The sequence below is a fragment of the Heteronotia binoei genome, chromosome 2, assembly GCF_032191835.1.
Source record: "Heteronotia binoei isolate CCM8104 ecotype False Entrance Well chromosome 2, APGP_CSIRO_Hbin_v1, whole genome shotgun sequence".
Lineage (NCBI taxonomy): Eukaryota > Metazoa > Chordata > Lepidosauria > Squamata > Gekkonidae > Heteronotia > Heteronotia binoei.
Window position 1 is genome coordinate 63,077,245 of NC_083224.1, and position 27,466 is coordinate 63,104,710.

General features: G+C 41.9%; 1 protein-coding gene across 7 annotated transcripts in view; it reads right to left on the bottom strand.

Annotated features, from left to right (window-relative positions):
• Positions 1 to 11,664: 11,664 nt before the first annotated feature.
• The window catches only part of HIPK1 (homeodomain interacting protein kinase 1), a 49,004-nt gene continuing 33,202 nt past the window's right edge, over positions 11,665 to 27,466 (bottom strand). For 4 of the 7 annotated variants that reach the window (XM_060231198.1, XM_060231199.1, XM_060231200.1 and 1 more), the window contains 6 exons: positions 26,196 to 26,338; positions 25,330 to 25,512; positions 24,095 to 24,307; positions 19,619 to 19,851; positions 18,098 to 18,234; positions 11,665 to 17,388 (listed from right to left, as the gene is read on the bottom strand). In XM_060231198.1, coding sequence (XP_060087181.1) covers positions 16,918 to 17,388; positions 18,098 to 18,234; positions 19,619 to 19,851; positions 24,095 to 24,307; positions 25,330 to 25,512; positions 26,196 to 26,338 — 1,380 coding nt within the window. In that variant the 3' untranslated portion in view covers positions 11,665 to 16,917. The remainder of the gene's footprint in view (positions 17,389 to 18,097; positions 18,235 to 19,618; positions 19,852 to 24,094; positions 24,308 to 25,329; positions 25,513 to 26,195; positions 26,339 to 27,466) is intronic. The other 3 variants (XM_060231201.1, XM_060231197.1, XM_060231195.1) reach the window with 1 other exon arrangement.

The following is a 27,466-nucleotide window of genomic DNA, read 5'->3' on the forward strand; positions in this document are numbered from 1 at the left end:
GGGGACAAAATGAAAAATGGAGTCTTAACTGCTAAAGGGACAAAAGGAAATAGTTAGGACTTCATCATTTATGGTAGAGGTTAGTTCATTTCTTTATGTAAAGCAAAGGAGAAAGCTGTTTCTGAATTTACTGTGCTGAAATTTCTACACAGTGAGCATTACCATGTAATAACAGTATGCCTACAGCAATCTGTTCTGGGGCGTTCAACCCTGCTTTGTCTGGGCCTTTCAATATCCTTTGGTGAGAGGGCAGATTTTATGAAACACATTATTCTATTGATTCACCTTCTTTCCACATGAAGCTGCCTGATACTTAGCCCACTGATCCTCAAAACAGAGTTTTAGATTCACAACCCAGACCATATCTTTGACGTGTCAGGAGAAGATTGTCCCTTAATTCACTCCAAAACAGGGTTCTTCATTTAAATATTCATACCTCACTTACCTCCTCAATGCACCTTATAACATTGCCCCCCCCCCTTTATCCTCACAACCACAGTTCTGTGAGGTAGATGAGGCTGAGAGATGCAGCTGGCCCAAGGTCACTGATGATTCAAGCCAGAGTCTCCTGAATCTTAGCCAGACATTCTAAACACTAGTAGGGTTGCCAATCCCCAGGTGGGGGCAGGGGATCCCCTGGTTTGGAGACCCTCCCCCCGCTTCAGGGTCCTCAGAAAGCGGGGGGAGGGGAGGGAAATGTCTGCTGGGAACTCTGTTATTCTCTATGGAGATTTATTCCCATAGAAAATAATGGAGGATTGATTTGTGGGTATCTGGGGGGGGCTGTTTTTTGGGGTAGAGGCACCCAATTTTCACTATAGCATCTAGTGCCTCTCCCCAAAATACCCGCCAAGTTTAAAAAAGATTGGACCAGGGGGTCCCATTCTATGAGCCCCCAAAGAAGGTGCCCCTATCCTTCATTATTTCCTATGGAAGGAAGGAATTGAAAAGGTCCCTTTCAATGTGATGGCCAGAACTCCCTTTGGAGTTCAATGATGCTTCTCACAGCCTTGATCTTGGCTCCACCCCTAATGTCTCCTGGTTCCACCCCTAATGTCTCCTGGCTCCACCCCCAAAGTCTCCTGGCTCCACCCCCGAAGTCCCCAGATATTTCTTGAATTGGACTTGGCAACCCTAAACACTAGTGCACCATGTTCACTCTCCTTGAAAGCTAATCAGGAGTTCTTCATTAAGCTTAGTAACGGAGGACTAACTTTAGCTTGCCATTGCTCCAATGAGGCTGCAATCACAGGGGAACAATGGTTGTGTGAGGCCCTGCCATTCTGGCCAGTGATCTAAATAAGACTTGTATCCTAGAACATGCCCCAGAATTCTCTGAAAAATACAGACGTTCTTCAGAAGGCAAAATCTGCCCTAAAAATTGTGACCCAGTGAGAGAGGTTGTTTCTCGTAATAAAAGGGCCATGACAGAAAGCCAAATTTTAAATCAAACCAAACACCATTATTCATATTCTATAACAGCTGTGCACAGAGTAGAGCTCATAGAGCAGGTCTTTGCCCCCTCCTCTTCCTGCTGTGGCCCACTGAGCCGCTGAAATGTTATTCCTGTGTGTCAGAAGACACCAACAGCACAGGAGGCAAAGTGGGAACAATGAGAGGGAGGAATCTGCAGAAAGCACCTCTCCCACACATACATTGGAAGTGCCCTTTCATAACTGGAAACAGACTATAATTTACAAACCCATGATTTTCAAGCAATTGCTGCATATCAGTTGTATTCTTTTGCTGAAATTAACCGTAAATTACTCTGAAACAGAAACCAGTGGAAACAAGTCCAGAAATATTTTACACCTAAATGTACTGCACTTTATAAGGGGCTAGCAATAAGCCCCTCATTCACAAAGGCAGACAAGAACCACTGTTTGCCTGTATTAGCAAAACGATCAGGTTTTCAGCAAATTGCAATTAGATCAATATCTGTGTGGCAGTTTTGTAACATGATGGTAGAATGCAAATTGTTTCTGATGAATTTCAGGCAATATACAGTAATTGTCCTTCTCTGGTCTTTCAAGATAGCATGCCAGGATAGACCATTTTCACGATGAAGGCCTGCAGGGGGCATCTGATCAGTGTTTCTGTTATGAGCCAGAAGAGCAATGGAAGCCTGGAAAGGGAGGGCCTCTTTGCCCGATCAAATTGTTCATCATTTTTACCTGCTTAGCTGCTGTTTCCCGACCCCCACCCACAATTTTATGGACACTGCTCATTTCTATTCCAGGAGACCAATTTGTTTAATGGGGGGGGGGGGGGCGGCTTTCAACATTCGTTCCACAGCTAGAAAAATTGTGTATAAAATGTGAGATAAGCTCTGTAGGCATTTCCCCCTTCCCAGTACAGACCAGTTACTGCTCTTTAGATTAATATGATCTACATATTGCTTTTTTCCATGGGTCATCAGCCATTAAAACTGCATGAGAATTAGACTGAAGGTCTATTGACTCTGCTGCCTGCCTCCGAAGAGGGGAGGGGGGGGGGGTTGCACAAAATGCCTCTCTACTCAAAGCCTTTTGGTGCCATCTAGAGGCTCTGCCAAAATCTGCAGTATTAAATAAAGGCAAATTCCATTTACGAATCTATAGGAGATCTTTCCAAGAATTTCAAATGATGGCACTCTCTTATTGTGTGTGTGCTCCTATACATTATATTTGGACGTTCTGAAACTTTTCCGGTTTACTGTGCTATAAAACAAACAGAGGCCAGACTTTCAGCCCACTTGCATGGATATTTTCCAATAATGAAGTCTAATGACTCAGCCTCTGCAAATGTCTTTTCCATACCCTGCTACTTCAGCTATACAGTTATAAAACACAAAAATATACAGGATGGGAGACTGAACAGGGAGGAAACAGTGCAGCCTTCTACTAAATTAATGTGGCCAAGTCACATAATATATAAATTGATGTGCTCTTCAGTTTTTAACGATGCTGCCATCTGCTTCAGAAGCAGGTGCAAGACTGGAATTTTAATATCTGTATGATGTCTAGAGATGAGAGTGCTTTTGAGAACATTTAGAATGCTCTTACCATTCTCACAGTTAAATTACTACAGCAAATCCTTATTATTGAGGTAGATGGAGGCAGAGTTATTCAAAGTTAAATAATGTAGGTAGCCATGTTGGTCCATAGCAAAATCCAAAAGCAAAAATCATGTAATAACTTTATTAAGCCAACACAACACAATCTTCAAGTTTTCCAGAACTCTTCATAAGGCCGATGTAAAGCAAAAAAAGGGGGGGAGGGGAGACTCAGTGAGATTTTCCAGCCCATAAGTTTTGCCTGAATCTTGAACAGAATGCTTATCTCATTTCAGTGGGTACAGGCTAGTATCAGGTGTACACATAGCATTCTGGGAAGAAGAAGATGAAAACAACAACAACAACAACAACAAAAATGAAGGAATCCAACTAAAAACATAAAAGCAAGTAAATAGAACGTGTCACTGATGTCAGACAGAGCAGACAGGTCCCTTAAAAGGCCCAGAGCAATTGTCATAGTCCTTATACTAACAACAGTAGAGATTACTTTTACTTGATGCAGTAAGTATTGAATCTAAGACAGCTAAATTGGAATTGTATTACCTAGTGAGTTTTCAAAAGTTCTTTCTCTTCCACCTGGAGAGTCCCTCTGTTGGCTAAATTCTGATTGTTTCCAAAATAGAAAAAAAAGATAGAGGTAGCAGAAGTCCCATGGCACAGAGTGGTAAAGTGGAGTACTGCAGTCTGAGCTCTCTGCTCACGACCTGAGTTCGATCCCGATGGAAGCTGGGTTCAGGTAGCCGGCTCAAGGTTGACTCAGCCTTCCATCCTTCCAAGGTCGGTAAAATGAGTACCCAGCTTGCTGGGGGGAAAGTGTAGATGACTGGAGAAGGCAATGACAAACCACCCCGTAAAAAGTCTGAAAACGTTGTGATACAATGTTACCCCAGAGTCGGAAACGACTGGTGCTTGCACAGGGGACTACCTTTACCTTTAGCAGAAGTCCACAGCAAAAGTCAAAACAAAAGACATGTAATATCTTTTAAGACCAACAAACATATTCAGTGTAGAAACTTAGAGGTAATAGATTTGAACCACAGCATGTCTTGTTTTATGGTAAAATATCAATCCATTCTATGAATGTTTGGCAAATGCCTAAAACATGAAAAACAGTGATAGTCATTCAGATCTTTACATGAACCTACATGAAAAGGGGGAAAGGAAGCGGACTCTGTTCACCAGGGGTGTAGTACAACGGAATTAACAATATTGGTTCATGTGTTCTCTCTTACAGAGTAATTCCATAAACATTGGTCTTGTCAGCCACCAGCGACCCTGCAGCAAACGTGGACTATTGCACCCTTCTTAAATCTTCGTTCGCGAAGCCAAGCCGAGAGAGAGAGAGAGAGAGAGAGAGTATGGAATTTGAATTATAAATTTAATTTTCTCTGCTGCACTGAGCTATTTGAATAGTAAATCAGCTGGCCATACATTCACAAAACCCATTTGCTGTCATCTGAGTTTCAAATCATGGTGTCTTTCATAATGGATTCTTTCATAAAACTAGAGCTAAAATGGACCAAAAATTGCACCCAAAAAATCACCTTCCTTGCCTGTTCGTAACCATATATAGGGGTGACGAACGGTATACAAAACAACCTGTGAAACAGAGAGGATGCCTGTAAACCATCCCTCCTCCCCCCCAAAAAAAGAAAAAATAAACACATGCTGCAGGGGAGTTCAAAACATCAGGAATAAAACCCATAAAAGTTCGGTAGAGGAAGGGAAAACTACAACTATTCTAGCACCCACTTCTCTGCTGTATAAGAGTTTTGGCTAACAACCACATAAAAAATGGCTTCCAAATCTAGACCTTCTTGAAATATACCAACAAGCCCCATTTTTATGATATTCTACTAAAAGCCCAAATCTTGTACTGATACCTATTGTTTTCAGTTTGGGGATTAAGTAGGTCTCTCTTACCCACACTCTGACCTTTCATGGTTGATCATTCTTTGGTTATAGTTTTGACTTAGCATGATCAGCAAGGTTTACTGATTTGTAAATTAAGAGATAAAAACTCCAGGCTATGGCAATTCAGTCATCTGGAAATGCGGTCATCTTTAGATTCTCTATGCTATAAGAGAAACCAAACCCCTGTCACTTGCAAATTTCACTGATGTAATTAACACAACGGGAAACTTCACAATCAATTGGGAAAGCACTAAATGCTAAAAATAGCTGATGCATTTTGGCTAGTTAATATTTGGCAAAACAGCCAGACTCCTTTAAAAAATTTTTAGTCAAGAGGTACTTGGTCTTCTTGGTGAACCCTAAAAGAACCAGAACAAGTCCTATGAGGAAAGGTTCCAGGAGCTGGGTATGTTTAGCCTGGAGAGGAGACAACTGATAGGTGATATGATCACCATGTTCAAGTACCCGATGGTTCAGAATTGTTTTCTGTTGTCTCAGAAAGGAGAGGCTCCTGAAGCTTCCCTGCAAGTTTGAAGCATCTACTTCAACCCCCCTCCCCCCTCAAAAAAAACCCCCTTCAATTCATTATACCCTATTTTGCCATTGACTTCAATGGCCTATAGGGTATAATGGAGCTAAGTGGCCATTCACGGCTGCAGTATTCGGCACCCAAATCAGATAAGAGATTCTGATACAGCTCTATATGGCCTGTTTTTTAGGGTTGTATTCTGTTCAGCCCAACCAAATGCACAGCTAATTACCATGCCTCAAAATTCTTCAGGATGATATATGTGTGATATAACATGGTTGCACTTATCTGTAACTGTTGTTTGCCAAGTGGTCTGTGCAAGCACACATGGAGACTGTGCACATGCAGGCCAACCATGGAGAAAATTTTCAAGCTTTCTAGCCATTTCTAGGCTCTGGAGCACTCCCCCTCCTTGATGCGAGATGTAGTTTTCCCACCCAGACTGGCACATGAAGGGGGGCATGTGTTCCTTCCCTCAGTCCCCCCCCCCTTTGCCATTGAGAAAAATTCCAACATGGAGGATCCCACAGTAGGGAAAGAAGGGAGGGAGGGATGTGTGCCTGCACGGACCACTTGAAGAACAAGTTACAGGTAAGTGTGACCACATTTTCATCTTCATGGCTTCTGTGCATTCTCACTTGGCAGAATAACAAGTTCACTTACTGCAGGAGGAGGGTGTGGGTTCCTCCGTGACTTGATCTTCCACAGCCACATCACCCCTGGAGACACCACTGGGTGGCATAGTTTTTGATAAACATCGATGTAGAAGTCCACGTTGCTGCCTTGCAAATATTCAGTGGGGGAATCTTTCCAAGGAAGGCCACATAAGACCCCATGATTATTATATAATACAATAACAATGATACAGCACATGACATTAACAGGGTGGACAGTTGACCTTGGACAGCAAGTAAGCCATTTTGATGGCAGAAACTACCCACTTGGAATGGTCTGAGAATATGGGCACCCCTTACGTGGACCAGCAAAATAGACTAAGAGAATATCAGTATGACAAAACTCCCTTGTACGACATAACTAAAATAATAGCACTTTCCTTACATCTGAAGTGTACAGAGTATGTTCTTCTGGACTGGAGGGGAAAGGAAAGAACACAGGCAGGAAATATGGAAACTGGAAACTATCTTAGGTAAGAGCCATACTTTAGTATGCAACACCACCTTATCCCCATGAAACATAAGGAAATGTGATGGCGATTAGGAATGCTGTTTTGTAAGATAGTAGAGATAAATTATATGTTGCCAGGGATTTGAATGGTTTATACATTAAACATGACAGGACAAAATACTCTATTGAAGACTAAAGAAGAAAGTAATGGGTACATATTGAACAACCCCTTCAAAAACCTTGTAGGCAATTTAGAAGAAAACACAGCATCATCCTTAACACCATTGTGATAGGCAGAAATCGCAATCAAGTGCACCTTAATGGAGGTCACAGAGAGCCTGGAGTCTTTCAAGAATAATAAATATTAAAAATATGTAGGGGCAGGATTCCAGGGAAAATTCTGTCAGATAACCAGTACTGAAAGCTCTTCCAATTAGCAACGTAAGATTTCTGGGTAGAGGGCCTAAATGCAACCTCAGCTTCCTTGTCAGACCACACTAGTCTCCCTGTTACCACCACACTGCGAGGTGCAAGGACCTCACATTGTGAAGCAGAAGGCTTACGCACAACAGGTCCTCTACTGCTGGGAGGAGAACATAACTGGTCTTGGTCATAGTCAGGAGGGCTGGAAACCAGACCATTTAGCCAGAAAAGTTTCTGAACAAAACCTAGAATAGGGATAGGAGGGAAAGCGTACAAGAGGCAGCTCCACCAAGTGGTTTAAAAAAATCCCATAGGGAGTGTGGATCTACCTCAGCAATAGAGCAATACAAGGTGCATTTGGTATTCTGTGAGATTGCAAAAAGATCCGTGACTGGGAAGTCTCAACAGTGGAAAATAGGGAGCAGGTGTGTGTTGGAAAGGGACCACTATTGGGTACAGACCACCAACCTGCTGAGGGATTCTATTGTTATGCTGGAAGCACCTGCAACATGTATGGCTTGAAGGGAGATCTGTCTCAGAATATCCCAATGCCATATACGAATAGCTTCTGCCACTAAGGCCAGGAAATTGGGTCCCTGACCCCTTACTTGTTCAGATAGACCTTTGCTGTGGTGTTGTCTGTGGCAATAAAAACCTTTTTGCCCTCTAGCAACGCTGAAAAAGAAGGCAAGGCGTACCTAATAGCTCTTAGTTCCAACAAGGTGATATGCATCATAAAATCCGCAGGAGACCAGGATCCATTGGCTGATATCACATTGAGCCCCCCCAGACTAAAAGTGAGGCCCCTGTAAAAACCTCAATGTTTGGGAGTCAAAAGGGCAGCCCTTACTGAGGTTACTAAAATCAGCCCACCAAGATAATGAGGCTAAAAATTATTACACCAGGAACCCTCAGATCTAGAATATCAGAATATTCTGAAACAGAACCAGGATAGCATGATTCTTAAAATGCCATCTTTATTGCTTTTGTAATTGGAATTTATGTTTTTAAAGTTTTAATGTGACTATTATTATAATTGAACAATGGAACCCTCCCTGAGCCTATTCACAGAGAGGGCAGGATAGAAATTAAATTAGTTAATAAAATAAAACTGCCCTGGAGATGGACAAACTCTTCCAGAGGGAATCCAACTCAAAATCAAACTTTCTTAAAAACCAATTCTGTAAAGGCCTCAAGTGTAAACCTGCAAATAGTACTACTGCTGTAGTAGATGCTATATATTCCAGGAGCTTTTGAATGGATCTTGCAGATTGGAATCTGCTCTGGAACTTGCATACCCACAAGTGTAAAATAAGAGCATAGCTATTAGGCGGAACAGCCCTGCTTGCTACAGCCTCCAGTGTGACACCAATAAAGTGGACTGACTGACAAGTCCGCCTAGATTTTTCTTCAGTAACCATAAGACCCAGTGCTTTCTTTTATGGAAAAAGCCCAGCAGGAGCTCATCTGCATATCAGGCCACACCACCTGGCCTGGGAGCCCGTGGCTGCCACATGGCAGGTCAGGGCAGCTGAAGCCCTGGCCAGCCTAGGTAGAGCTGCACTCCTGTGGGAAAAAAAAGACCTGATAAGACCCAAGCATTGAAAGGTATGCAAGTCCATGACAATTTGTTCGGGACATCATAAATAGATCTCTTTCGGAGGGTCTTTTTCCAGCCCCTCTGAAGGAGGCAGTGGTCCGCCCTCTCCTAAAAAAGGTTACATCAGATCCGGCCGAATTGGCGCATTACTGGCCGGTCTTAAATTTGCCCTTTTTGGGCAAAGTAATAGAGAGGGCTGCGGTGTTGCAGTTGCAGAGTTTTCTGGATGACGCTTCCACCTTAGATCCTTTTCAGTCCGGCTTCCGCCTGGGCCACAGGACGGAGATAGTGTTGGTCGCCCTCATGGATGATCTCCGGCGACATCTGGATCGAGGCGGTGTGGCGGTATTGCTGTTGATAGACCTATCAGCGGTGTTCGATATGGTTGATCACCGGCTGCTGACCCACCGCCTCGCCGACGCAGGGATTCAGGGGCTAGCCTCACAGTGGCTTTCCTCTTTCCTTGAAGGTCGGGGACAAAGGGTGGTGATTGGGGGAGAGCTGTCTCAGAGGCACCCACTTAATTGTGGGGTGCCCCAGGGGGCGGTTCTCTCTCCAATGTTATTTAACATCTATATGCGCCCCCTTGCCCAGATCACCCAGGGACATGGGCTGGGTTGTCACCAGTATGCTGATGACACCCAGCTCTATCTATTGATGGGTGGCCGGGCTGCCGACGCCCCTGTAGATCTGGACCAGGCATTGCAAGCCGTGGCTGATTGGATCAAGCTGAGCGGGTTGAAATTGAATCCAGCGAAGACAGAGGTCCTTTGCCTAGGCCGCAGTGGTCCGGGAGGAGGGATCCCCCTTCCAGCTTTTGACGGGGCGCCACTGGTACTGGTGCATGAAGTCAGGAGCTTGGGAGTGCTACTGGAGTCTTCCTTGACAATGGAGGCCCAGATAGCTGCCACTGCCAAGTCTGCCTTTTTTCATCTTAGACAGGCGAGGCAGCTGGCCCCCTTCTTGGAACGAGGCGACCTGGCAACAGTGATCCACGCGACGGTCACCTCGAGACTGGACTACTATAATGCCCTCTACATGGGGCTGCCCCTGTGCCGAACACGGAAACTGCAGCTAGTGCAGAACGCAGCAGCCAGGCTACTAGTGGGACTACCTCAGGGGGAACATGTGCGGCTACAAGTTGCTGGTTATCACCTTTAAAGCCCTATATTGCCAAGGACCTGCCTACCTCAGGGACCGCCTCTCTCCATATGTTCCCCAGAGAGCACTGCGTTCCAGCTCACAAAATCTTTTGGAAATCCCTGGGCCTAAGGAGGCCAAACTTAAAACAACTAGGGAGCAGGCCTTCTCTATAAAAGCGCCCCAATGGTGGAATCAGCTGCCGGAAGAGGTGCGGGCCCTACGGGATCTTAATCAGTTCCGTAGGGCCTGCAAAACTGCCCTCTTCCAAGTAGCCTTTTAAGATGGAACCAGAACCAATATTACGCTGTTTTGGATAAGCAGAGATTGTAGCACCACTGTATTGTTTTAGCTTATTTTTAATATTAATTTATATGTTGTATTTATACTGTTGATTGATTTTATCTGTTACTGTTATACCATGATACTGTATCATGTTTTGTAAGCCGCCCTGAGCCTGCCTTGGCAGGGAGGGCGGGGTATAAATAAAAAATTATTATTATTATTGTAGTGAACAGCAACTTCAACAGGGTCATAAAAAGCCAAACATTGAGGTAGGGATAACCAGCCCAACCCTTAAGGTGGTGATGGGCCACAACTACTGACATTAAGTTTTAATGAACACTCTGGGTGACATGGCTAACCCAAAGGGCAGAACTGTGTACAGAAAGTGAGTGAAACCATGGTTAAAACATAAAAAACATTCTGCTGTGCTCAGAGACAGAGAGATGAAAACACACATCCTTCAAATCAATGATAGTGAACCAGGCATGTCTTCAGTAAGGAGAGGAACTGGTACAATGTGGTAATGTGGAATTTGGGGACAGGGAGGAACTTATTTTGTTTGGTTTTGGCCACTGTGTGACACAGTGTTGAACTGGATGGGCCATTGGCCTGATACAACATGGCTTCCCCTTATATTTTTATTCAGGTCCCTGAGGTCCAGTATAAGTCTCTTGCCCCAATCTTTCTTAGCAACTAGAAAGTATATAGAGTAAAAGCCAGAAGAAACCTCATTATTAGGTACTCAATTGCCCCTTCAAACTGCAAGACTGGGGAAATAAAATCTGAGCTATAGAGAAGCAAGGTCAGGAGACAAATGGGAGATAATAAGCAGAAGAAAAAATAGACAACACCCAATCATCTTGGCTGATAGCCCCCCAAGCATCTATGAATGTGGCTAGCCTGAAAGCAAAGCTGGAAACAGGTTCAGAAAGTGCTATAGTCATCGGTATGACTTCTCCGTACTGACAGACTCTCTAGGGTAGTGTAGGGACTGTTTGTTCCACTGTTTCTTTTTTCATCTTAGACAGGTGAGGCAGCTGGCCCCCTTCTTGGAACAAGGCGACCTGGTACAACAGTAGGGACTGTTTGTTCCAGATGTTTCTTAGGAAGCAGAGGCAGCTCACCATAAGGGCAGAAGGGGGTCTCCTGGAGCTGCTGGGATTGGGGCCTGTAAGGCCTCTGATACTGCTACTAAGTCTCTCATATTGATGCCCGAGATCCTGAAGAGTCATTGCCAGTCTGAGTAGACAATACCGACTCCTATGGACCAAGGCTCTGAGTCAGTATAAGGCAGTTTCATGTGACTGGCTTCTGAGCAAGGGATTAACTCTGAAACTAGCATTTCCAAGCCCACCGTATCTTCCAAATCAAGGAGAAGGGGGGCAGATCTGGAGCTGCTTTGTATTGATGTGATACAAGTGAATTCAGCTGTAATTCATTTACTCCAATTAATTTCTTTTTACATATTGAACATCTTTCTCCTCAAGTATAGTTTCACAAAAATCATTTTTTTAGAAGGGGAAGTTGTTTCCTAAATTATTACGTCTTGGAGGCCTTTTTTATGTTACAAGGAGTCAGAAACCACCAAATATATAGAGTACAGAAAATTAACCCTTTTTAATTGATGCATTGCAATTGTTCTACATTTTACCATATTATGTAGAAAATACTTAAAATACAAGCTACTTTGTAAAACCAAAGACAAACACTGAATCCAAAGATAAACTATGTTTTCACAATGGACCCTTTTTCCATATAGTTAGTAGTAAATTTTTAAATATCTGTATTTCCTTTTGTTAAAATGATTTTTACATTACCCCCTAAGTACATTGGCAATACAAACATAGATCAGTAATTGTCAGAAACTACCTTTATCTAGCGGCTTGTAAAAAGGAAGAGCACAACCAGAAAAAAGTTAAATTCTACACAGTAACTAGCATATCAAATACATTTAATAAAGTAGGAATTCCATTGCAATATCAAGGATTCAAGCAGAAATACTAACATTACATATAATGCACTGCTACATGTAGTGAGTTAGATAATAGTTCAAGCTGAATCTGAAATCACATATTATATAAAGTTTAGCAACAAACAAACAACTATGTCAACATGCGGCACCATTCATAAGTTAAAAATTAAAATGAGAAAGCAGGGCTGTGCCAATCCGATCACCTAGAAGCAATTTAATTTCATGTACTTAAGAAATATTGAGTCAGAGGTAAAGTACTGCACTGATCAACTATGTGCAAGCAGTAAAGCTCTGGAGTTGCTTTTTGCAGTGGAGTAACACAACTGTGTGGCGAGACTTCAACTATCAGAAATATTGAATAATTGACTTTAATCACAAGAGTGAATCTAAGTGAAACACATCTTTTCTCGTCATTACAAAAGGCAAGTTTACTGCAGACAAACCCCAGCTGCAGAACTGCACAGTCACACATGTGCAAGACCCTCAGATTTAAAACAGGAAGTGTACACACATACAACTGTGTGACAAAATGCAGCCACAGCATAAAGTAGATATTCCAAATTGTTCTGGAAAGGGATTCAATTACTGATACAAATATGCATGTGTTTTTGTGTATTAAGTAATCATGTGCACATAGGCTGTAAAGCTGTGAGGCTACCCATCATCTTATCTCCCTTCACACACAGTGAGACAAGATTGATTTGCACTGGCGGAAAGGAATGCAATTAGGCCTTGATTTCAGAGATGAAACAGCAAACCCATGTCTGGATTGTACCATACAGCTGGAATCTCTCATGACTGAATGCTCAACCATACCAAAACAAGCAAACCAACAAAAAAAATTCTGAACACTCAAAAACCAGTTGGCAGGGAGAAAGGTTCTCAGACAGCCTTCTCCCTGACTTGTCTTCTGCCAGCAGACATTTTTGTTTTTTAAGGAGAAGTGTTCCATCATGTGAGACCATGTAGGGTAATGGTTGGAAATCTGCTATTTGAAGTGGTACTGTCCAGACACAGGTTTTCTATCTTGTCTGCTATTTGTACAATTAGGCCTTGGTTAAGCAGAATTAAAATATGCTGGTTCCAAAGTATCTGACCTCTACACAAATAATTAAGGCCATAATCCAGACTTGTTGGGATACCTTTTTTTTAGAAAAGGTTCCTAACACTGATGGTGTCCTATCACATTTTGCACCTTGTGAAGACTAAGGGATACCTGACTCAGAGTAGGCGAACTGGCTTTGAGGATCAAAATATCCCTTAGGATTTCAGGACTTGACACAGTTTGCATTTCTTACCCAACTAATTCATTGGAAGTCCTGGCTACGTTCCTTGATTCCTACTTTTGAAATTCTGTGGGGAATCTGTCTTAGATGGAAAGGCACAACTCTGCCCTTAAAAGATCTTGCAAGTCAAAGTATGGCATAGATGCCATTAAAATGGGAGGGGGTATTAAGAGTGGGCTTGGCACTAAGCAGAAAATCATTTTGATAATGTTACAGCAACAGAAAGCATTGTTGACACTCAATGGTGTAAAGAACTTAAATGCCTTGGTTATCCTCACACTGATAGAGGAAGAGACTGAACAACTTGAAAGCAAGAGTACAATAAACAAAGAGTCACGGTTAATCGTGGTGTTAGCCAACCACTCTCTTCTATTGCCAAAAACAACATATTCCTCATGATAAAGGAAAGGCTTATGGTCTATAAACTTCATACTCCTATTTGAGTCAGTGGCTTAAAGATCACAAAAAAAATTGGCCTCACTGAAATTCTTGACAAACCCCCTTGGACTTCAGTGGGGTCAGGGTTATTGCCCTATATCATTCTACAAGCTGTTCAGATTTGGGCTAGGCTATAGCATGCATTTCAGAAATGAGTTTTGCATTTCTGAGTTCTTTGTGACAAACCAAAACTAACCTATAATCCAGACTGGACGGAATACAGGCTGGGTTTCAAGGCTGTCCAAACCTCTTATTGCTGTAGCAATACCACTCTCCAAGCCAGTTTATTCTCCATTTGGCCAAGATTCTTCATTATATTATGGCAGTGGTTGAGTGAACTGTAATTTTTAGGAACCCAGGAAATCATGGTTTATAAGCACACCACTGGTTGACCAGTTTGAGTGTGCATTTTCCTCACAACACAAGTGCTACAGGTCTCAAACCTTACCCAAAAGCTCAACATTACTAGTGGTGTTAAATAAATTTCTGAATATTATGTGCTTTCCAGCAGGCTCTCTTTGGTATAAAAGTTCTAACACCAAACTAGTAATATTTTACAAAGAACATCTGCTACACATACAAGAGAAAAAGGTAACATCACAATATAATCTAAGGAAAAGTAATTGCACGTGCTTAAATCACCTCTGCAACATCAGATAAATTTCCCAATGCATTCCCAGCACAATACCCTATTACAAATGCATCAACGGCTAATAGTATAGGTAACGTTTTGAGGGGAAAAAGCTTACTCCAAATAAAACACTTAGGGCACAATCCAGCCAAATTCAAGTACTTTAAAAATGTATTGGCTAAATTCAGACCATGCCAAACCATAATTGGAGAAGTTTAACTATGGTTGGAAGTGAGTATGAACTGACAAATCATGGATTACAATTAGCTGGCCAACGAGGACTGAAATCCATTTTAATTAAGTCTGTACACTACGGTTTGTGCTAACTATGATTTGGCATGATGAATATGAGAAACCACAGGTTTGTCCATTACTCCACCAACTGAGGTGACTGCACACTGAGATGGGAAATCAGCTTAACACTCAGAGGACAGAATGCAAAAGCATCCAAGCAACTCTAAACTATAACTTGCCTGTTACACTTTTGTAAGCTCAAACCATAATTTGGATTCTAAATTATAGTTAGTACAAACCCTGGTTTGCTGTGATATTTGAACCACTGATAATGGTGGGAGCTGGGTAACTGCACAGTTGAACTTGATTGGACTTAAGTGCTTAAACTTTGAGAGGATTGTGCCCACAGCTTTTTAAGTTGGCATTGAAACTTAAAGCAACATATTTTTGCCACTTGTATCTATCAGTTGGATATGCTCAATGAATTGCTTCAGTTTGACGGAGAGCGGAGGGGCTTGCTGGTCCATCATAAGGCAAGCTCACTGTAAACTCTAGTCACACTACATAATCATTTAAGGCACTACAATATGGGGGGGAACACACCAGTCACACATACCTGTGCAAAACAAATCAGAAGGTATCCTTGTCTCTCATGCAGCTCCATTTTTTCCCTCTCAGTGCTACAGTGATGAGCTCTAGACGATTGCATTATTTCACATACATTCCAACATGTATTAACTCATTTTGGTTTAAATACAAAGGAATAGATCAATTTCATCCCCAGAAACGTTTAAGAGTTAGACAAACACTAAATACAGAGTTCAAGTATAATCACTACACATTTTGATTACAAAGACATTTGGGATTAGCAGGAAATTTTGCTTGTTATATTTTGAATATGTACAATATTACATTTTCTGTAAAATATTAAAACACCACCATTACAAAACTTCTAAAATAGTTTTAAATTCAGTAATAAACTTTTAAAATCTGGAATTTGTGTGTCATGTTTTTGCAATTTCCACATGCACGTACTGTATACAAGTCTTATTAAGAGCGCTTTAAAGTTTGTTGCCAACAAGATCCCAGAAGGATATGCTTGTAGGAGTATAAAAATTGTACATGTCAGCAGTTTGATGTTTCTGTGGATTTTGGATACTTTAGCTAAATTGACCAGGCAAGAAAAGACATGAAGGGAAGCTGATCCCTGCATTTCTGAAAAAAGGAACCCAGGGGCAACTATTTAAAAAAAAAAAACTGAAAGAATACAATCCAGTGGGCTCTTCTCCTGATTAAGTCTATTGAAATGAATTGTAAATAAACAGCTTACTCATTTCAATAATCAGGAGTCATTCCCAGTGTGTTTTGCTTGCAAAAAAAGAAGAAAAAATCACAGGTCTATGCATTTTTGTCTGAAGATTTGATAAAGGAATCAAGCCATATTGTAGACTGTTTTCTTGCATACAACTGAAAAGAAATTCATATCACCTGCAATTAAACAAACCAAAATGACCTCAAATGTATTTTGGATAATCAGATATAAGAAAGAAAGTGTTAAGGTTGAACTGAGAACTACAAACATAAAATTAACTACTATGATAACTACTCCTGCTCTAGCCTTAAACAAGAAAATAATTAAAATCAAGAAACTGGGGATCAAGATATACATATATACACACAAAGGAGGGGGAGAGGAAAATAACTGCTTTTGCAGAATTCAGCTATTGCCTATCAAAAATGTGAATTACAAAATGAACTATAAAATACTAACTCAAGTTTATAAATCTGCCCTAGCAACCTAGAGTTAAATGTGCATTTTTAGTGGCAATATGGATTTGTGCAAGCTGCTAAAATAATTTAAACAAATACTAGGTAAGTACAAGAGATACGGAAAGAAACCCAGCCTTTTCAAAGAGTCCTTGATTTCGTTTCCCCCTCTGATTAACACAAACAGAATAGTTTTAAATGAAGGGGGGTTCAGGCCTTTGAAGTTGTTTATTAAAGCATCCGTAAAAATTAACTGTAAATTTTAAATCTGAATATGATCCAAAAGGTTTTGCCCAGTCAGTGCCTGAGCTTCCTCCCAAACAGCAGGGCATCACCAATTGTACAGACTCTGACAACCATAAAGAGCACAGTCAACAAGAGGTGGCCCCCTGTTCTCCTCCTCTAGGTAACACAGTGGTACTGTTGAGGAGCTGACAGGACATTTCAAAACCCACTGCAGATCTCTTCATTTCTACGATCAAGATGCAAACAGCTACCACCGATCTCTGCCCCAAAAGCTACAAGTAAGAGTACTGGTTAATTTTGGTCGGGCTCAGTGGGTATCCAGTGTAAATAGCAGATCCTCTGGAAGCACCAATGTAGGACTGGGTGGCAAACTGATGTTGATACTGAGTGGGTGCTACGTTGGCAGATGTCAGCAAGCTAGGTCCCACACTGACTGGGACCTGGTGCACAAGAGTGCTTGGGTGGGTCGCATAGGTGGTATGCCTGGAGGAGCCCTGAGGGGAAAAGAGATGCGCAATGGAGTTGGTGGAACCCAGTGTGGCAGCAGTAGTTGGTGCGTAGGTATACATGTGAGGCTGGCTTGCTGTTGCTGCTGCCAAGTGGGGATGCACCGGGCTGCTGTGCTGGAAGGTGTAGGGAGCCTGAGCGATCGTTGTAGGTAGGGGAGCAACATAAGCCTGCTGTCTACGTGGAGCTGGGTTTCCGCTTCTCTCCTGTGAGGCCAGTACAGTTGCTTGCTGGTTCTGCAAAGAGAGAGGATATACACTGAGAAAGCATTCAGAGAGATATTGTTGTAAGAACTATCATTAGAAGCTACTTATCCAGACCAATATTTTTGGGGCTTACCCAGAAATAGAGGAAGCTGGCTCTAGTCTTAATCCTAAAATTATAAAGGGGAGGAAAACACTCCTTAGATATCACTGCAACATTGTGCCAGAGATAACAAAAGTGATATATTGAATCAGAGCTTTTTTGTAGAAAAAGCCAAACAGGAACTCATTTGCATATTAGGCCACACACCCCTGACACTAAGCTAGCCAGAACTGCGTTCCTGCTCCAAAAAAAGTCCTGTGTTGAATGGAGAAACAGGAAGAAAGGAAGTGCAACAGGGTAAGTTTGTTTGTTATCAAGCTAGGCTGGCACAGCAGACTGTCAGTAGTTGGCCTAGATGGCTAAAAAGCCAGAAGACACCACAGTGACCCAAAACTCAGCAGAAGGCAGCAAAAAGAAACTTCCCACTATGCAATGTTGAGAGAGAAGTCTAGTATGTCTGATGTATAGCACATGTGAAGTACAACTCAGCTCAGCTCTACAAATCCTCATCTATCATAGGTCCCCCTTCCCCCAACATGATCTGGACTCTTCCTCACATGCTGGTTCACAACTGCTTTTGTCCAAACCCAGCAGCAAGACTCCTCAGCAGTAGTTATCTGACAGAAGATCTCTGCTTACCTGGCTAAGGTTGAGTGGCTGTACACCATTTGTCACCACCCGGTGCTGCCGATATCCAGTAGGTGTGATACAGCATCCTGAAGATTGCCCACTTACAGATGCCACTGGCTTGGTCTTGCTCAGGCTACTCAGGACGCCTGCAACGTTAATGAGAAAGTTCCGCTCACTTTTTAAGGTGCAGAAAATGAGATTCTCTGCCCTGGATAAAAGTTATAATTTATGCCCAAAGGTCTGGTATACCCAGTGAAATTTTGACACTTTACATCACAACCAGCCACTTAGTTTCAAGACAGGACCTCCATGCAATATAAGAAGCTGCTAGAACACATCCTAAAGCCCTCCTGAGAGCAATTCTTCACATTCCTGTCCTTTTTCTTAACTATAAGAGCTATGCTGAAACTATTCACCAGAGAGGGGGTGGGATGGCAATGCTAAACTTCTTGCCAATTTTCCCTTTTCGTGATTTTTAAAAATAGCTCCCTCATGTCCTCCTTTTCAAAAGTGTCCCATTTGCCATCAATGGCATCATCACACACCTCCTGTTGGCACTCTATTTATGCTATATACACACACATAAAATATACTGGTGAATGCTCCACCACTGGCCAATGTGCTTGTTGCACAAAGGAAATATATTTGTTTAGCAGGATCTATTATTTCAACTAATGTGGAAATCAGGATATTTTTTGGAAGTTTTTATCATAGAGGTTCTATACAGTTGAAAGAAATATAAAGGGTTATCTTTAGTAAATACTGATGGTGCAATGCTAAGAATGCTGGATTTTACATGTTTGGCAGCACTGTGAAGTTGTACAGAGATACTTTCAAGGAGTTAAAGAAATAAAGATCCACGTATATATGGGGGACAACTTTTGCTGATTCTTTCCTCTCGGGGGGGGGGGGGATCCACCAAAAGGCATTTTGGGCTGCTGCAGGTGGTGGGAAGTAGGGAACACTTTTCAGCAGGGCCCAACCCACTGTAATGTATGCACAGCATGTGGACTTGTTTTATTATCTGAAATTATATAAAAAAGCAGCACAGGAATCTAAGCAGTAATTTATTCGGAAGTATTAAGAGAGTATATTTCAAAATATTAAACAAACAAGAAAAATATTCTATAGAGAAATTATGTAGAAATCTATGGAAGGATTATAATCAATTACATCTATCCTTAGGACACAAATGGGTAATTAAAGATCATCATCCAACTCCACCAATAACTCAGGAAAATAATTTATAATAAGAGTAAGAATAACCCTTGAAAAACATGGTTGCAATGAAGTTAACAGAAATGTGTTCAGTACCACAAATATGTTGTATTCATCCACTGTCAGCCAAGCTTATCCCTTTGGCAAATACCAGCATTTTACAATGCCTTGAAACAGACAACTGTGCTTGTCAACTCCCACCTTTGAAATAATGGGTACAACTACTTTGGAGACTAATGTTCACTGAAAGCACATTGACATTTTAAAACACAAATATTTCTTCATGGTAGTTTTGTAGCTGATCAACCATACCTGAGGCTTGGGTGGCTACAATACAGTCACTGAGCTGTGTTTTCAGAGGCACAATAATGGTACGGGAACTAGAGCTTTCAGCTGCCCCTCTGTTTGGTTCCACTGCTGCCCCAGAGCTCCTGAGCGTGGAAAGTGCATCTGATGCATAGGGGCTGTTCAACGAGGAGTCTGAGTCAGGCGAATCATTAACTGTAACATAGCTGATGACATTGGACCTCTGCTTCATACCCAAACTAAGAGAGAAACAAATATTTATCCATTTTATTACAACATTTATCTAAACACATATTCATAACATTCACAGCACAATCTAAAATTCTGTCTCTAAAACCTTAGAATATCATCTAAACCCTCTACTGGAGTAACACTGGCAGCATTCTGGAACTTCCTCCCCAGGGAGATTCATCTATCTCCTTCTACCAGTGTCATTTGCCAGAGGGTGAATAAGACCTTTTTGTTTTGTCTGGCATATCCCCAAATAACTGTATTGGTCTGCCTTCTAGTTCTCTGTGTTTATGCATTTTTAATTGAGTTTAATAATTTTAACTGTATTTTAATTGTTTAAATGTGGACCCTGATTGTGTGGAAAGGTGGCATAAAAATGTTTTTAGATAAAAATAAATAAAATACACCAGCGTGTCACCATGCCACCAGGCCAGTGTTCTCCTGGTGCCTGTGTAGAATTGGGTGGTTTTGCAGCATGTCCAGAGAAGAACAGGGCTCAGTCAAGTATCCTAAGCCTCTCTGTTCTGAGTTAAAATGGTCACTGCAGCTCTTGGTTGTATTCTGAAAAAAAATTCCATAAGGGCCATGAAGGGTGAAAATTCAATGACCTCCTCCCTCATCCACAGTCACCTACCCATCCACCCCAAGCAACAGTGTATCTTAGGATATTCACTAAGTTTGCTGCCTACTGCAGCTCTCCCTACCACTACATAAGCCCCTGCCAGGACCCCTATAACTCAGATGACAGATGAGTGGCGTGGGAATATATCTCCCTAGCCTCCAGACAAATAGATTTGTCTATTTAGAAAACATATGCCACCTCTGCAGAGACTTACTTAGAACACACAAAGGGGAACTTTAGTAATGGGAATACTAGAGAAAAGGTTGCTCAGCACAAAAAAGGAATAAACTGCACAAAAAGCCAAGAAAGAGAACAAACCCTGGTGTGGCATATATCTAACAAAGTTCTACTCTGAACCCTTAATATCAGGAGACACACACACACACACACACACACACCCCTCAAATAGAAGCCCTCCACATTCCAAATGAGGATGCACAGACAATGAACCCCCACTCACGTAAGCAAAGGAGGGGGCCTGCCCCAATCTGTAACTACAGAAACTGCTTCCCTCCTAGACCTAATCTGAATTTCCTCCAACCCTTCTTCCCATCCCTTCCCTTGCTAGCAGAAAATATGCACAGTGAAGAAAGGGAGAGGGGGAGACCTTGCAAATATGTTGGCAGCAGGACACAGTGCAATGTCATGTCAAACACACACTCACACACTGCAAGTGGAGAGCACAGGGAGAACAACTATAGTCCTGTTAATCCATTCTAAGCACTGTTACTACAAACCAAACACTCATGATGCCTTTCAAGATCAGATCACTACAGAGCAGTCCCATCAGAAAGTTCAGACACTGTTGCAATGCAATTATCTACCAAGGATGGGCAAATATCAGTTTAATGACTGCACTATGTTCCCTAACAGGTGATCCATTCCATATGGATACCCCCAAGGGGACAGTAGAGTTAAGGGAGCCACCATAGTACCATGTGCACAGATCTGGAGCCCACTAGCTATTTGCTGCTACTGTGGAACAAAATTCACTGGTTCCCATGTACCTCTTTTGACTCTTTACCAGGTAGCCACCCAACAAGGGCCAGTGCAATGCCAATTGCCTGTTGCTCATAACATGACCAACAGCTACAATGGCCACTGTGCATCCAGCTGCATTGCTGTGAGGTTGCCATTTACCTTGTTCTCAAGTGGCTCTTGCACCACTTCACATAAAGTTGTGTGAGCAGTAAAGCTGCCCTCCTCATGGGCATGCAGTGACAGGAACAGTTCTACCTGTGATCCTGCAGTCCATCAGCATAGTTTACAAAGATACAGGAGACTTTTTGGAACAAGAGATATGGTAACCTCATCCATTTGATCTCCTTTCAGTAAACCTGATGCTGCTCAGTAAATGTGAAGACTATGTCACAGCATAAGACTCACACTGAGAGGGATGAGTACATCCTTCATTATCTGTGAAGTTATGCTTGATGAAAGGGTAGGGAAAGGTTCCTCAGTTTATATAATTCCCCCTGACCACTGTTGGTACCTTGTACACCAGCAGCCTGAATTGCCTGGTGGGGGATGGAAAACTGGTTGCTAGGAGGAATAGAAGCAGACAACAGTAATGAACCCCCAGAAAGCATGAGAAATTACTGTCCAAATGACTGCCACATGAGGAAGTCAATCACCATTAGGGGCTCATCCCAAATGATTCTATTTGGGACTCCTTCTGAGGATGTCTTGTAGTTAACACAGTGCAGGGCTTGGATTGGAGACCTTAAGAACATAAGAACAGCCATGTTGGATCAGGCCAACAGCCCATCAAGTCCAACACTCTGTGTCACACAGTGGCAAAAAATTTTATATACACACATACACTGTGGCTAATAGCCACTGATGGACCTGTGCTCCATATATTTATCTAAACCCTTCTTGAAGGTGGCTATACTTGTGGCCGCCACCACCTCCTGTGGCAGTGAATTCCACATGTTAATCACCCTTTGGGTGAAGAAGTACTTCCTTTTATCCGTTTTAACCTTTCTGCTCAGCAATTTCATCGAATGCCCACGAGTTCTTGTATTGTGAGAAAGGGAGAAAAGTACTTCTTTCTCTACTTTCTCCATCCCATGCATTATCTTGTAAACCTCTATCATGTCACCCCGCAGTCGACGTTTCTCCAAGCTAAAGAGTCCCAAGCGTTTCAACCTTTCTTCATAGGGAAAGTGCTCCAGCCCTTTAATCATTCTAGTTGCCCTTCTCTGGACTTTCTCCAATGCTATAATATCCTTTTTGAGGTGCGGCGACCAGAACTGCACACAGTACTCCAAATGAGACTGCACCATCGATTTATACAGGGACATTATGATACTGGCTGATTTGTTTTCAATTCCCTTCCTAATAATTCCTAGCATGGCGTTGGCCTTTTTTATTGCAGACGCACACTGTCTTGACATTTTCAGTGAGTTATCTACCACGACCCCAAGATCTCTCCCTTGGTCAGTCTCTGCCAGTTCACACCCCATCAACTTGTATTTGTAGCTGGGATTCTTGGCCCCAATGTGCATTACATCATCAATGTGCATTGCAGCTGCTACATCAGTATATACCCACTTCAATATACTTCTCTATAGTCTTCCTTGTCCTAATATATATATATGGCTAGCGTTACTGCCACGGCTCCTGGGAATTCCTAATGCAATTTGCTGTGTTTGTCAACTGTGTATCCAATCAGATATGTAGTTACAGGAGTGTGCTGAGATGTGGATTCTAGTCTGGTATCTTCCTTTTGTTTTATTGCTGCTCAGTCTTTTTCTGGCCATTTTTACCATTTTGCCAGCATTCTTAGTGGAATCTGAAGGCACTTTTATCATTGAACATGACTTTTGTAGACTGTAGACATGCCCATATGTACCACTGTCCAAATGTCTTCATTCCCCCACCCTCAACTACCACCCACCATCTGGAGACTTGAACCCTTGGGTAGGAGAGGTCATGGTGATCTACTGACTCTGCCAAGTTCTATTGCCTCTGGGCAGGCAGGTGAGTGCTATGACCATGTTTTCTTCCTAGAGTATGCAGCAGGTAAAAGGGAACACAGTCGAAGTAACAGACTCAAATCCCCATCTGTGGGAGCACCCTAGTATGATTGTGTTCCAGGACTCCTATTGGTCACACCATGCTTTTCCTTGCAATATAGGGTGCTGTGTTCCCTCCTTTATTCTACTATACATGACATCGGGGGAGCATGTTTTTTGCTACCGCACTGATTAGGAGCTGTTTTTTGCTACCGCACTGATTATCTCTGCCTACTGTGGGAGTATCATCAGCATACCATGACTGGCAAGGGGCAGTGGGGTTTCTGTGAATTCTAGATGCAACTAATATATGTGTGTTTTGGATGGTGCTTTTTTCTTTCAAATATTTCTCCCCTTTTGCTCCCCCCCCCCCCCGCAAAAAAATAATATTTTCCCTCTGATGTGTGTCAGATACCCAGAACTTCTAGAACTATGAAAAATAAGTTCCATTTCAGACTAGAGGTCTCAAAATGAAAAATTCACCATGCCTTTAGTTAGTTATTCTATGAATATGCCTATATCTTAGCATAGCCTGCTCAAGAACTTTGCATAATGTGCCAATTCTTTCCCTCTCAATGCAATTTTTTAATAACCACATAGTGAAGCTACCTTCCAGGCTTGAACTTATTGTCCTCTTCTTCATCAGTGTCACTGCGGATGGTGATTACACTGACCGGGGGACTAGGAGTGTCTGGAATAACAATGGGCTGGTGCTGTTCCTGCCCCGGAAGGAGAACATTGGAGGAAGATGTGGCACGCAGAGGACTGCTCCCTATAAGTGAGTAGACTTGAGTTGGAACTGCCTCCAGGGTAGATGCAGGCCTACAGGAAGATACAATGAAAATTATCATACCACAATATACTCTGGTTTCTCTTCAGATTGTAAGTGAAAGTTATCATAAATCAATCATGGAATGGATTACAAAGTTTAGATTCTGAAGGGATCTGTTCATGTGATAGATGGCTACATCTTGTGTATTTCTTGTTGCTTATGTACTATAAACTTGTTTATGTACTGTTTGCTTCTTTTGGCATTTTCACACAATTTATAGGGGCTTGGATCCTATACTTTACTTCCATTTGCATGTATAATGCTGCTCTAATGCTGCATAAATATTATTGAAAACTGTTTACACTTTCAAGGTGTGTAAACAGAAACTAGAATAAAAATATTAATGGGCTCAAATGGCATGAGGAAAAAGCAGAATCAAAACAAGGGCATTTGAACAGAATCAGCAAGCTAGTTCAATCCAATACCTTTCCTAAACTGAACACAACAGACAGGTTAAAAAACAAACACATAAAGCTGCCGTATATTGAATCAGACCATCAGTCCATCAAGGTCAGTACTGTCTACTTAACTGGCTGCTGCTCTCCAGAATCCCAAGTTGAGGTCTTTCACATCGCCTACTACCTGATACTTTTTAAAACTGGAGATAACAGGGATTGAACCTGAGACCTTCTGCATGCTGAACAGATGTGCTACCACTGAGCCATGGCCTCTCACTAACAAGATAATGGGCAGATCAGCACAGATGTGCTGCAAAAGCATCTCAAATCAAAAGTAAACCTTTTTTCATATTCAAGGAGCACCTATTATAGCATCTTGAGATTTTATTTGGTTCCTAAAATTCTGACAGCAAAACTAACTGGACCAAAGACTAAGGATTTGGTTGGCTTTTGCATAGGTCTGCATACTATATAAATATAGTGCATGAAATACAAATATAGTGCATAAAATAAATGTATATTTGAGGCACTCAGTTCTGGCTAATCTAGGTCTCAATGCATTTTCCATTCACTTTGAACTACTGAAGTATCTGTCAGCTGAAAGAAGTTCTTACTTTGTGGTACTATGGGTTGGCTGTTTGTTCTTTTTTGCTGGCACGGCGTTGCTTTGCTGCTGCCTCACGACATGAGCCACTCCAACATTCAGAGGCTGAGTTGTGGCCAGAGTCACATGGTTGGTCAGCAAAGATGGCTGCTGCATGATCGTGCTATACTGATTTCCATGTGAATGGGCATTTCTTTTAAAAAAAAAACACCAGAAACAGGATGATAATTTGAAAATGCCAAATATAGTCATAGTGGAAAAAACAGCAATTCCCCCATATCACAGCAACTTTGATCTATCAATCTATCTGAACATCCCAGTATGATATTGTTCCTAATATTCAAATTTTAAAACCCAGTATTTTAAACCCTCTTACTGAAAGCTACTGAGATCCCAGGCACAAAAACTCCACTTCCAACAAAAAACATTTTACATTGCTGCTAACAAACAAGCAGACTTGATGGATCTTCAATTGATAGAGAGTTTTGTACTTCTCCATCAATCTTTATAAATGGTTGGATAATATTACAATCACAAGTCAGACAGGAAAGTCTCATACAACACCATCCTATACAGAGTTACACCCTTCCAAGTCCACTGACTTAGAAATGTGTAACTCCACTTAGAATGGTTTTGTTGGTGCCTAATTTACCCAACAAAGTAGGATGCTTAACACTGTTTTCATAATTACATTATTGTAGCCCTGGAAAGCCTTATAACATTTTTCAGAATCTCAAAAACATAACATTTCACATTATGCAGCAGTCCATCTTAGGACCGCTAATCTACCTGAGTATCTCGGTACATCATGACCCAAAAAGACTGCTTCCTTCCCAACTAATGTTGTTCCATACGTTAAATTCATAAAAGACTCACCTCCAGTCAGCTAACTGCTGGTTGCTTCCAATTGTCTCTGGAATAACAGCTGTAGGCTGGACAGAGTTGTGTAGCGCAACTCCTGGAAGTTGTTGCCAGGTAGATGGCAACAGGATCTGTTGGGTCCCTCCAGGCCAGGCCTGCTGCAAAACAGCAAACAGAAAAATAAAAAGATCCACTGATTAGTTATAGTTAAAAATCAAGGGGGGAAATTAAATGTTGAAAGTATAAGAAATGAGTAGACTGCTAACTTGCAGAACAAGGCATACAATTTCCCAATGGGAAGTGAACAAATTAAGCAGAGAAACTGTTCACCACCACACTGTTCACCTTTTACAGCACAGGGAAGCCTGTGAAGGACTTCCAGTACTTATATTGTACTGCAGAAAATGTATTAAAAACCTAGCATTTGAAACCATCTCCAAAGAACTAATCATTGTTTTTAAGACAATGATTTTCATGTAGGCTTGGCCCCTTCTTGGAAGGCATGAGACGCCTGGAGAGCAAATATGGTCTATGAAGAGGGAACATACATTTGTCCTACAACCAAGCCTTGATTCCTCCCTAGGATTGTCAGGTTGCTGCCCAGCACCACTGGGACTTTAGGGGGTATGACAAGTGGCAAACATCACATTGCACAATGCATCAACATCACATACAGGTGAAAACCCAGACATGATGTCACCTAACATTAAGGACTTCTGGATATTACAGAGTACTAGCTGATGTGCTGACGTCAAATCCAGGTTTTCACTTAGGCATGACACTGATGCACAGCACAATATTATTCCCCCCCACACACAGTTCTTTCACCAGCCTTTTTGAGGAATTGCATGCCCAAAGCAGGCAAACCGCTGAGGGGCAGGATAAAGGACACACATTGAGCTGCATTGTTTTTGCAAGGATGGATGGCACTGTCTGCTCCACCATCTCCCCATGATCCATGAAGAAAATGTTTCATTATGCATGGTTCTAGCAGAGGTTTTAGAGTCATCCTGATCTATTATTATTATTATTATTATTATTCCTCTTCTAATGACAATATCTATTTATACAACCACAGCATCAAATGCTCACAATCTGAAAAATTAGCCCTTACAGAGGGAGCCACAACCAAATGCCCAACTCACGTACTAATTTAGTACTCTTACTCCTGCAGCTTCACACACAGCATGCAAGCATTTCTGCATGTCCACCTACAGAAAATATTTTGGTGCTGGGCTGGGAAAAAGGATCTAAAGCTAATGGAAGTTTAGAAAAAAAGTTCTGAG